Here is a 13237-nt window from a genome sequence, read left to right on the forward strand (position 1 = left end):
CTCAGAGTAAGTTATTCTAGGAACCGTTGAAAATTTGAACACGTTATAAGGAATAGTATAGGGAACGAAATATGGTCGATTTACAACGATAAATATTTCGAAATATGAAGATTTTTCTCGAAAAATCAATAAAACTTAGTCATACCCTGTGTATCCGTTGTAGTTTCTGGCGATTGTTGCCGTTTTAAGCTTACTTTACCATCACTATTATTCACGTCATCTACTTTTATTACATTGGTAAAATCTGTACAGACATCACACCAACCAACTCGCGCGCAAAGTAAGAAGACTATGTTGAAGGCTTGAAATTATATTACGATCGATTTCCATCAAGAAATGGGCCAGGAATTTTCCACAATAGTGCAAATAATGGTGAAGGCTGATCGCGGAAAAGCGATTGCGTGACGCTCGGTAAGCTGTAAGATGACATGTTATTATAAACCAGACGTAAAAACTCTTCAGATTCTCAGTCTGCATTTTTTACCCACTCTGCAGTCTATATTTTGTATTCGGTCTGCAGTCTGCTGTCTACATTTTGTACTAACAGGTATCCGTGGCACAAATACAGTTTATTTTTGGTTACATTTATTCGCACAACACATAATCTACCACAAAATACCTGTGTGTGAGGTAATTCGACATTTTCATTCTTTCCCGTGTTAATAATCTTCTTTCCTTTTGTAAGAATGTAGACCACTTACAATGTTTCAATTAATCCACCCACCCTAGAAAAAATAACTCTTGCATGCATAGCATGCCTATGTTTTGAGACAGGTGTATGCCCTTGGCCAGACTTGAGCTCACTATTTCAGTATACTGGTACGACACGCGTAGTATCACTACACTTGATTCCACGGATTCAGTACCACCCAGGTATCCCAGTTACCCTGCTCACAGGGTCTAGTTTTTTTTTGTTTTTTTCCTCCGCCACAAAATGGAAAAATTGCGCAATAGTACCCAGAGGTCATTGGGCCCTCAACACCATGACAACTAACTGTGATCCAATGAGGTGTTCACATGCTGATCACGCGTGCTATCTTGATGATGATTGACGTTGTCATGCACGGACAGGGCCGGGTCACATGACGAACACGAGATTTTTGCTCATAAAACTATTTTGTCAGTCGTTTTGTATTTCAACGTAATTGGATTACGATCATCTGGAGCATTATGGGGCAAACGCTCAAAATACTTTTAGACGCATACGCAAGTCGTATTGTTCGCGGCTAATCCACACAAAAAGATGTTATTGAGCGGTAATTTTGGATCGGACAGAATCGCGAACGCTTGAAAGCCATGAAAGCATTGAATGCCTTGTATGTCTTGAATGCCAAGTATGCCAATGTCTTAGTTAAAAACGTAAACTCGTTGTGAAAAGCAAAATCTGAAATCTGAAACCAAACTGCATATACTCTATGCAATCTATTGAACAACACTACTACCGTGAGACTGAAGAACAAAATTCAAATGGATGCAAACTGCTAGTGAAGAAAGACGTCATGCTGGATTCACTTGATGCCAGGGAACGTAGCTACGATAACAGTGCGAATGGTATTAATTTCACGATCAGAAAGGTGAATCTTATGTTTGTTTTCATTGTAGTTGTATGGATATTCTTTTTTAATAAATACGTGATCCAAAACCCTGTGTTTTTTTGTGTATAATGTTATTATGTTAAATATTGTTTACGCAATTGTTTTGTCACAGGCAGCCCAAGGTCACGTCTCGAGAAAAAGCCAACGATTAATTCATGAACACGTCACGCGTTGTGTGACTCGGTGTTAAGTTACGAGAGGAACTGCACGTTATAAGGAATTGTACAGGGAACGAAATATGGTCGATTTACAACTATAAATATTTCGAAATATGAACATTTTTCTCGTAAAATCAATAAAACTTACTCATACCCTGTGTATCCGTTGTATTTTCTGGCGATTTCTGCCGTTTTAAGCTTGCTTTACCATCACTATTATTCACGTCATCTACTTTTATTACGTTGGTAAAATCTGTACAGACATCACAACAACCAACTCGCGCGCAAAGTAAGAAGACTATATTGAAGGCTTGAAGTAATATTGCGATCGATTTTCATCAAGAAATAGGTCAGGAATATCTCACAATAGTGCAAATAATCGTGAAGGCGGATCGCAGAAAAGCGATTGCGTGACGCTCGGTAAGCTGCAAGATGACATGTTATTATATATTAGACGTAAAAACTCTTCAGAGTCTTAGTCTGCATTTTGCATGCAGTCTGCAGTCTATATTTTGTATCCGGTCTGCATTTTGTACTAACAGGTATCCGTGGCACAAATACAGTTTATTTTTGGTTACATTTATTCGCAAAACACACATTATCTACCACAAAATACCTGTGAGTGAGGTAATTCGACATTTTCGTTCTTTCCCACATTAATAATCTTCTTTCCTTTTGTAAGAATGTAGACATCACTCACAATGTTTCAAGTAATCCAGCCACCCTACAAAAAAGTAACTCTTGCATGCATACCATGCCTATGTTTTGAAATAGGTGTATGCCCTTGGCCAGACTCGAGCGCACTATTTCAGTATACTAGTCCGATACCCGTAGTATCACTACACTTGATTCCAAGGATCCAGTACCATCCAGGTATCCCAGTTACCCTGCTCACAGGGTCTAGTTTTTTTTTTTTCCTCCGCCACAAAATGGAAAAATTGCGCAATAGTACCCAGAGGTCATTGGGCCCTCAACACCATGACAACTAACTGTGATCCAATGAGGGTGAAGATGTTCACATGCTGATCACGTGTTATCTTTATGATGATTGACGTTGTCATGCATGGACAGATCCGGGTCACATGACGAGCACGAGATTTTCTTTTGTCGGTCGCTTCGTATTTCAACGTGTTTGGATTACGATCACCTGAAGCGTTATAGCGCAAACGCTCGAAATACTTACAGACGCATACACAAGTCGTATTGTTCGCGGCCAGTTCACACTAAAAGATGTTATTGAGCGGTGATTTTGGACCGGATTGAGTCGCGAACTGTGTATCCGTTGTAGTTTCTGGTGATTTCTGCCGTTTTAAGCTTGCTTTACCATCACTGTTATTCATATCATCTACTTTTATTACGTTGGTAAAATCTGTACAGACATCACACAAACCAACTCGCGCACAAAATAAGAAGAGTATATTGAAGGCTTGAAATTATATTACGATCGATTTTCATCAAGAAATGGGCCAGGAATTTTCCACAATAGTGCAAATAATCGTGAAGGCTGATCGAAGAAAAGCGATTGCGTGACGCTCGGTAAGCTGTAAGATGACATGTTATTATTTACCAGACGTAAAAACTCTTCAGATTCTCAGTCTGCATTTTGTACCCACTCTGCAGTCTATATTTTGTATCCGATCTGCAGTCTACATTTTGTACTAACAGGTATCCGTGGCACCAATACAGTTTATTTTTGGTTACATTTATTCGCACAACACACATAATCTACCACAAAATACCTGTGTGTGAGGTAATTCGACATTTTCATTCTTTCCCGCGTTAATAATCTTTCCATTTGTAAGAATGTAAACCACTTACAATGTTTCAAGTAATCCACCCACCCTACAAAAAATAATTCTTGCATGCATAGCATGCCTATGTTTTGAGACAGGTGTATGCCCTTGGCCAGACTTGAGCTCACTATTTCAGTATACTAGTCCGACACGCGTAGTATCACTACACTTGATTCCACGGATCCAGCACCATCCAGGTATCCCAGTTACCCTGCTCACAGGGTCTAGTTTTGATATGTAAAGTGTCGAACAAAAAGCAGATTTACCCTCGTCAAATGGCGTTTCAAAACAGCTGTATCTTCCTCCTTTTGATTTTTTCCTATTTGGTGAGCGTGAAAGCAGTAGGAGAGGGATCGGGAAACTCAGAAAGCACTTTGGGTATTAATCTGCCATTGTTTACTTACGAGATAAACAAGTAAGATTTGTGAAGTTCATCGCAGTATGAAGTCTAAATAAATGCCTTTTTTAAGCTTGTTCGCTGGATTTTTCGTAGACTTCCCTGATTAATTTTCGTTTCAGCTTACTAATCTATACTATTTCAAAGCAAAGAAGTTTTCAGAGAAAACCATGAGTCGGTCGTTTCAATGATTGTAAACAAAGTGTTTGAGCAATCAGGTATACGAGGTATAAAAATCAATAGCCATATATCAGAAGTCTTCAGAAAGAAAATATTCTGTTTTTAGAAAGCTGTCAAGAAAGCTAGTAATCGTGGCAATTAAATGCACTTCTTAGCAATTTGGAAATGGGCCCTCGGTATCGATTTAAGGTGTATTGCAACGAGGTCGATGTACATCAGCTTAAAGATGAGAACAGCCAGTTGAGGGGAGAGAAAATAAAATTAGAAGAATCGTTGGTACAGGAGAGGGTAAAGCGATTGCGAGTGGATAAAAAAGCCCGAGAAGCCCTCGAGAAAGCTGAGAAGAAAGGGGCCTTCTACAATAAAAAATTTATTCAGTTGGCCAAAAAAGTGATTACAAATGGGAAAAAAGGTAGAGGCCCAGCTAAGAAGAAGTTTAATGACTATTCTAAGCACCATCAAAAGAGAATTAAAAACCAACAGAAGGAGGAGTGCCAAACTACACTCTCCTTTCTTGGGCTGTACAAGTTGTTTTGTTGCAACCAAAATTGAAGTCCTCAAGACTGAGACTAATCAATATGAAACTTTCAATCTTGTTGGAGAGGGAGAGCTGCCATTTACAGAGTCTGACCTAAAGGCCCTTAATAATGATGACATTGATAACATAAATATGTGGCTTTACCTCAAAGATAAATTCATGATTTCAAATGAGGCCTGGCATGAAATTGCCATTAAGGCTAATGATCTCCCCAATATATATTCCATCAAGAAGCAAATTAATGAGCTAAACAGTGAATGGGACTTGAAACTAACACCAGGAGATGCTGAAGGTGTTAAGTTAGGATTTGCAGAAAGCTTGCAAAAGCACATTGTTAGGCTTCAGAAGAATGGAGAAATCAATGATGGAGAAACTATTAAGATCGAGCTTAGTGGTGATGGTACAAATATTGGAAAGGGGCTTACAGTTGTCAACTTCACTTTCACTATTCTCCATGAAAAGGATGTGGCAATGGGTGAGAAGGGAAATTATATACTTGCTGTTATAAAAACTACAGAGACATATGATAATCTGAGAGACAGCCTAGTAGACCTTCGAATGGAAATGTCAAACTTAAAGGAGATAAATGCAAATAATTGCACCTATAAAATTGAATACTTTTTATGTGGATATTTGAAATTTTTAGCACTGTAATGTGGTTTAGGCAGGGCAAATGAGGATTATGCTTGTGTGTGGTGCAAGTGTCCCAGGGAGCAACAGTGGGACACAAGCAAAACATGGTCAATTAATAGCAAGCAAGTTAAAATACCAAGGTTTTCCACTGGAAGGAAATTAAACTGTAAGGCACAACCATTATTTGATTTTATACCTATGGACCTTGTCATCATAGATACATTACATTTTTTTCTGAGGATTTCAGATGTTTTGATTAACTTGTTCATAAGAGAGCTGAGAAGAAGTGATGCTATTGAAAAAAAAAAAACCTCTGATGGATTCCCAAGTGATAAATATAAACACATGGCATGTTATGAAGAATTTATCAAAAGTATGGGAATCACTTTTAATTTTAGAATCAACAAAGAGAGCAAAAAGCTGGAATATAGAGATCTTACTGAACCAGAAAAGTTGAAACCCTTTCAGAATATAAACATTCCGACCTGTGCTTGTCCCTCTTTGCAGTCAAAACAAAGACATACAAGTGATCTGGGCTAAATTTATGGACATAATTGGTGATTTGAGGCTAGATTTTACATCTGAAGAGGGTATTCTTGAACTGCAAAGAAATAGCAAATCATGGTTTGAGCACTTTCTCAAAGTTTACCAAGCAAAAGATGTCACTCCCTACATGCATGCACTATGTTATCATGTTCCTGAGTTCCTGTCACTTTATCAGAACATAGCATATTACACACAGCAAGGCTTGGAAAAATACAATAATAGAGCTTCTAAAGATTTCTTCAGATCCACAATTCACAAAGGGGTTGATGCCCTCAAACAACTGTTTCTGAAGAAAAACAGGATTCAGTTCCTGGAGGCAGCAGGTTATGAAAGGGTTTAAGAACACCTACAACGATGAGCTTGTATTCAATGATTGGACTCCTTTGTCCCAGCCAATACTTAATAGTTCCTGGAATTACATAGGCAAAATCTTCACCTACATTTAAAATTCTTTCATCCCACTTCAGCCCCAGATATGAATCAAGCACCCTATTTGACTCCAACTGGTAAACCATCTTCCCTCTTTGAAGAACGCCGGGCAAAACACTCCAAAGACCTTCCATGAAAACATCTTGGTCAACATTAAGGCCTATGTTTATATCAGGGTCCTGACTCGCTGTCCAGACCAAAGCTTTTTCTTTATTTCACGAGCAAGTTGGCCATGGAACGATTCTTTTCTATCCTCTAGAGAGTTTTCCGAGGGAATGAACAGCTTTTCGCTGCGAACAAACGGAAAATATCCAGATCCTTTATCGGCCCTGAAGGGTGTCCATTCATCGAGGCATGTGCTATAGCCAACGTAATGAATTTTCAACCTCTCTTGTTGATTTTGTCAACCTCCCTGATCTCAATATCATACAGTTTTGTATCTTTCTATCGTGGATTCGCCTTTCTAACGGGGGTTTATGTAAAGTATTTGTTGCAAAATCACTTTGCTTTTTTTATTTCCCTATTTAGCCTGTCCGCCATTTTGAAAATTCGCAACGGAGAGCATGTGCATGGTCGCGTACACCTGGAACCGAGAAAAACAAATGTTCATCGCGCTGGGGAAAGAGTTTGATAGGATGAAATCGAACAATAAGTGATTTGCAAAGCTCTTTTGTTTCTGTCCAATTGTATTATTTTCATGCCTTCGTGAAGATTTATTGCGGTTCAGATTGGTGGGTACGCTGAACTTTTAGAAAGAGCGTTCATCAGCGGATACAAAGAATTTACATATAGAGGGGTTTGAGAGAATAATTGAAATATCGAAGGGCTATTGAAAGGATTTAAGTATCGGTATTTTAAATATGCTAAAATAAAAGTCAGAGTCAGTCTTAAAACGGTTTGAGATCTCGAACTATCAAAGCAAAGAAGCAAACCACAAACAAAAGATGTTATTTATTTCGTCATGAGAAAGTAAAGATAGAAGTCCCTGAGGAGAAATCTCAAATTTCGCGCCCTGATGCTCTACCTCCCGATGCTGAGACCTCGATCTTTGGTGGACAGGCTTATTCGCTAGGTTCATAATTATGTTGCAAAGCTTCTTTGTATTACTAAGACCATCAATATCGAAAGTGTTGTGTGAGTAAATCGGTCTGATACGAGGAAAGTAGCGCTGGTTTATTTCCCATACAGCGGCTTTTTATCGAATCTACATGGAGAGCCCCCAAAATTTTTCAATTACTCACACCTAATCTGATAAATGACAAGTCCTAACCTTAGAGAAAATAAAAAAAAATACTTCTCACCCACATGCTGCGTGAAAATTCAAGAACGGTAGCCGCAAGAAAATCTCGTGACTATCGATAGTGTTGTGTGAGTAAATCCATCTACGAGGAAAGATGCACGGGTTCATTTCCTGTAGAGCGGCTGGTTGTCGAATCTCCAAAGAAAACCCCGAAAATATTTCAAATACACTCAGCTAATCTAACCGTGAACAACTGAAAAATCATAACCTTGAAGAAACCGAAAAATATACTTCTCCACCCACATGCCTCGTGAAAATTCATGAAAGATAGCCGCAAGACTATCTCGTGACTATCAAATTTCTTTGATAGGGTTAAGGCTAAGATGTTGCGTGAGTTTTAGTTCAATTCCGGATCAAGCCAGCCCTGAAAAAATTAACATTTTTGTAATTAAGGCACAAAACACTGCTTCTCGATGGCCTCCTGTTTTAGCGCTTTTACTCGGAAGAAATTCATCGATCCAAAGACTTTAATATCGACTCAACTCAACCGTTGTCTGTCGATTTTTGACCTGACACTTTTGGGTATAGGAAGTACCTTAGGAGCCGGTATATACGTGCTCGCCGGTGATGTCGCACGTAATGACGCCGGGCCCAGCATCGTTATTTCATTTTCAATCGCTGCCGTTGCGTCCATTCTTTCTGGCCTGTGCTATGGCGAGTTTGGAGCTCGGGTTCCTAAAGCTGGCTCGGCGTACGTCTACAGTTACGTGACGATAGGCGAGTTGTGTGCCTTTGTAATAGGATGGAACTTACTCTTAGAGTATGTCATTGGAACATCATCGGTCGCCCGAGCGTGGAGCGCATATTTTGATTCAATTTTTGACGACAGGATTCAGAACTTTACCCTTTCAAACATCGGAAAAATACACGTCACAGGCCTTGCAGAATACCCGGACTTATTATCTGTACTGATAATTCTAATATTAACCGGAGTATTACTCGTCGGTATAAAGAAAACCTCCTGGTTCAACACCTTGTTCACTGGAATCAATTTATTCATCATCATATTCATCGTGTGCGTTGGTATGTATTATGCAGAGATGAAGAACTGGACAGATGACTTTGTTCCTTATGGAGGGTCCGGGATCCTCGCGGGAGCTGCCACCTGCTTCTATGCCTTCGTTGGTTTTGATATTATCGCAACTGCCGGAGAGGAAGCAAGGAATCCTAGCAGAGGAATACCAATTTCTATCGTCTTAGCCCTGGGTAAGTTACCTCACTTTGTGAACCGAAGTGTTTGGATCTTCCTAAGCAAATTAGGATCATTTTTTTTTCTTTTTAGGAAAAGATAGAAGAGGTTCAGTCGCTTCGGCATATTGCTTCGTTATTGACCCTCTCGACTTGAAGACGTCATCCCCTAAGGTATTTAGTGACACTTAACAAAATTCTGTTAACCTCACCATTACCTGGGTAAACTCAACGGAGTTGGCTTCGAGAAGGGGAGGGTTGGGTATGGGGATGGGTGGATGAATGCCCTTACGTTTTAGATTACTTTTCTTTATTTCTACAACAAAAGCCACACATGGGTCATTTACCAGGGAATTCACTTCTCATCAAAACAACGACCTCTGGTTGGAATAATCCTGACGTTGATTGACGTTGTTACAATTCGAGCAAAGTACAGAGTCAGTAGGATCATTTTGTAATCATGATGCAAACTCGTGAGAAAAATTTCAATTAAAAAATGTTTTGTAAATTCTTCCAAATATGGCGCAATTATCCTACAAATGACGCAAAAATTGCATCGGTGAACATGTTGAATTTCATAAAACAGCTGAGAAATGTACAAAGGTTGAAAATGTAAATGCAAATAACGAACGTGCAAAGCAATTGTTCCTTTAATTAATCTTTTGTTTCACCACTATGTCGTTGCCACTGTCATGACTTTTTTCCCTCTTTTTGTCAAAGTCTCCTGAGACTGTGAAATTGACTCAACGCAAGTCACTATCACCAACAAAGGTCCTTTCAAGGCTATCCTAAATTTTAGCGTCCATCACTCTCGGCTTAAAAATTCTATCACCGGTATTATTCAAATATATTTCACTTTCTTTCTCACAGCGTTTTGTTTTCTGGCGTATTTTGGTGTGTCTGCCGTACTAACCCTAATGTGGCCCTACAAAGATCTTCCCGACGGAGGAACATTACCTAAGGTGTTCGAATTGAGAGGCGCACCCTGGGCCAAATATGTGATTGCTATCGGCGCCCTCTGTGGACTGACGTCATCTCTACTTGGGGCTCTGGTGCCAATACCTAGAATGCTGTATTCTATGGCGAGCGACGGCGTAATTTTCAAGTAAGATATGGAATTTAAGTAACAATTGACTTTGCTCTGGATATCTCAAGCCAAGGTCAAGTATTATGCTCCGTGTCTGTACATGATTTGATTTTTTTCCTCTAATCAGTTTGGCTAAACTCTTTGATTTTCAAAATATGAGTACTTCGCTGTAACGGTTGTTGATACACACATGCACGGTTGTATATACCGTAGCTTGCGTTGCTGGCGGTCTGCGGTTTTGGGGGGGTGGGGGGTGGGGGGTCTTGGGGTCTTTCATTTTTTTTCTCTCCGCCCCCAAAACCGCAGACCGCTAGCAACGCAAGCTAGGTAGCATATAACTGACCTTACCATGACATCTTTTTTTATTTTTATTATCATCATCATTATAATTATCGTTATTATTATTATTATTATTATTATTATTATCATTATCATTATTAATCGCTTACAATGCGTATGCAGCGCAACAGTTACCAACAATTACTTACCACTCACTTACTACCTAACAAGAACTACTGAAGAATTCGGTACTTACATTACAATTCTGTTTTGCTTTATTATATCAAATTTAGAATGGGTATAGAAAGCATTTCGGGACTGCTCAATTTGATTTTACTTAACTTTGATCTGTGATTGGTTCAGAAATCTCGCGCCATCCTCCCCACCAATTAGATGCATAACTAAAAACAATCGTGACTTGGTCATTCGCGTTTTCCCGCGCTTCAGGCAGTTTGCGTGTTTGCACTTTGAGTTCTCATTGGCTAATGATAATGTACACCCCTGTTCTGATTGGTCACTGGGATTACTTTGGTTTTGATTTCGACACTTAATTGAAAACTGATATAATATAGAAGCTCCTGTAATTGCAATACTAATACGACTTTCTAAATCAATATTGATTGGTTTGTTTTTAGATTTTTGGCTAAAGTGAACCCAAGGACAGAGATACCAGTGATTGCAACAATAATATCCGGGGTGTTTTCTGCATTTTTGGCTCTAATCTTTGACCTGGACTCGCTGGTAGAAATGATGTCTATCGGCACACTCTTAGCTTATTCCATAGTGTCGCTGTGTGTTTTAATCTTGAGATACCAGCCAGAAAATATTGGACTGATCAAAGAATCGAGCAAGCAAGATGGTAGCTTGGCCACACCTCCTCACGGCCCAAGCGAAAGTTCTCCGCTACTGGGTAACAGAGGAGTCCAACAACCAACGCCAAGGACTGCTCAATTAGCCCTCTATGGTATCAGTGCTAGTACCCTCGCTTCCGTGGGCCTCAGTGCTGTGATAATCTATGGCTCACACGCCTTGTTACAAGCCAAATGGTGGGCAATCATTATTATTGTATTAATGGGCCTACTAATGGTTGGATCTACTATCCTACTCCTGTGGCTGCCCCAGAATAAGGTGTCCCTGGCATTCAAGGTCCCCTGTGTTCCTATGTTACCTCAATTGTCCGTTTTCATCAACTTGTTTCTCATTTTGAAGCTCTCTTACCTGACATGGCTCAGATTCGCTGTTTGGATGGTAATTGGTAAGTTACTGAGCAAACCAGTTTAAACGTAATAGCAGTTGGAGGAGGGGGGAGAAAGTATTTGAGCCTTTAGTGAGCGCATGCTCAACACCCCAGAGAGTATCTTTTAGCCACTGCCCTCTCAAACTAGACGAAGAACATGGTCAACTTTTATTCTGAGCGATTTCAACTCAACAAACTGCATCGCAAAATACGTTTTCAATTCGATTGCAAACATTTTTTCAAATGCGTTTTAGTGGTGTTTTCAATTACATTACTTGGTGAGATTTTCAAAATGCTTCTCACACTTGCATCTGATTGGCTGAGAGAATGGCACGAGTTTCCTGGACCAATCACAGGGCCATGCAAAGCAAAACCATTGCAGTCTCAGATTACTTTTAACTCTCAGTTGAAAAGTACTCTTACAAAGTGAATGTGTTCTGTTATTATCCAAGGAATGAGCATCTATCTGTTCTATGGAATCCGCCACAGTGTGGAGGGTGAAACACGCAGAGATGGAAAAACAGATGTCGTAGCCTGACCAACCAATCACATGAAATGCACTGACGTTCATCTGAAGACAGCGTGCTTCGATGACAGATGATGAAGGAGAAAGTTCTAGATTAGAATACAGACTCCGCAAATCGTAACAAACTGAGAAAGAATCAAGTTTTCTTTTTAAAAAAACTGTCTGTTGTGTTAATCTAATTCATTTGTTCGCAGATGGTAAACTTGAAATTTTTACAGTGTAAATGTGTTTGAAATTTTTTGACTTGGTTTACTTGAGAACTATTGCTAAAATATTGGCAAATATGTTTCGATATGTTCTCTGTGTTGGATAATATCATCAGTTTTCGTGAAACGTCTCAGGTGACTTTTGGTGCATCTGAATCAGGGTGATTCATTTGTTTTTTCTTATTTCCCAAATAAATAAAAAACAGAATATTTAAGTAAGAAGGAAAGTTAAGTTTTTTCCACAACAGAACTAAAATACAATTAAAATGTTGTGACAAATCCTATTTAAAATAGCAAATCAATATCGTCACAGAATGTATTAATAGTGGTCTCCACGCTGAGTGGCTGAAAGAAATGCAGTTTTCAGGTAACACGATAAGGAAGAGGTAATGGAGGGCAGAAGAGAGTGAAATCATGGCAAAACAAGGCAGCATACTGTTAGAATAGTTTTGCGGCTTTAAAACTTTTTTAACGAAGGCTGTTGTTATAAACGAACGAATAGTTACATTTGAATAAAATATGTTGGCGCAAAATTCGTGCGCTTTGCTTCTGCAAAATCTTAAAATGCTATCCCAAATATTTCTCATGTGCATTCATGTTAGTTCATTACTGGCGCTTTTTTATTCAAAATTGCACTCAAAATCGTGTGATTAGCTTAACTGACATCACGAAAAATAAAGTGTGATCAACAAGTGTTTCTTTGGCTCGAAGGATTCGTGATTCTTTGTTTTCTTTGAGGATATTGCTCTATTCTTAATTCATAAAGAAAGAAAAGTAACTTCCGATATAGGAACGGAGATTTCTGCTATTTTTCTGTACATAATCACAAAACTTGTCTCGCTTTACGACACCAGAGTTTAAATTTTTTTTAACCTTCTTTAATTTTCTCCATACTGTACTCTTTAGATATCCAGTAGTAATGAAAGGAGAATTTGAGCATCGATCAAGGGTTCCTTCAGCTGGCGATCACACCTATATTCTCGTGACCACAATGTTTGATGGAAACAGTGTGGAGAAATTCAATGCCAGTCACTCTCAGGGGTAAAAGGGTCAAGACATTTCGTCTGTCTTAATGTTCCTAGCAATAGTGCAGTCTCCTCCGTGGTTCCCAAATCTCTTTATGAAGTCTCCTATTTACCTCCCTG

General features: G+C 39.1%; 1 protein-coding gene and 1 long non-coding RNA gene across 2 annotated transcripts; both read left to right on the top strand.

The window, feature by feature from the left end:
* The first annotated feature begins 1093 nt into the window (after positions 1–1093).
* LOC149038688 (uncharacterized) lies at positions 1094–1913 on the top strand. The gene is made up of 2 exons (XR_016180109.1): positions 1094–1574; positions 1708–1913. It is a non-coding gene; the product is annotated as an uncharacterized LOC149038688 (long non-coding RNA).
* A 5948-nt stretch (positions 1914–7861) lies between these two features.
* LOC113673093 (cationic amino acid transporter 2) lies at positions 7862–12789 on the top strand. Its single transcript, XM_027189449.2, has 4 exons — positions 7862–8775; positions 9628–9862; positions 10759–11378; positions 11813–12789. The coding sequence occupies exons 1-4, from the start codon at positions 7983–7985 to the stop codon at positions 11896–11898; spliced, it is 1734 nt and encodes a 577-aa protein (XP_027045250.2). The 5' UTR covers positions 7862–7982; the 3' UTR covers positions 11899–12789.
* Positions 12790–13237: the final 448 nt, after the last annotated feature.

The sequence above is a fragment of the Pocillopora damicornis genome, chromosome 10 (genome assembly GCF_964200805.1).
Source record: "Pocillopora damicornis chromosome 10, jaPocDami1.2, whole genome shotgun sequence".
Lineage (NCBI taxonomy): Eukaryota > Metazoa > Cnidaria > Anthozoa > Scleractinia > Pocilloporidae > Pocillopora > Pocillopora damicornis.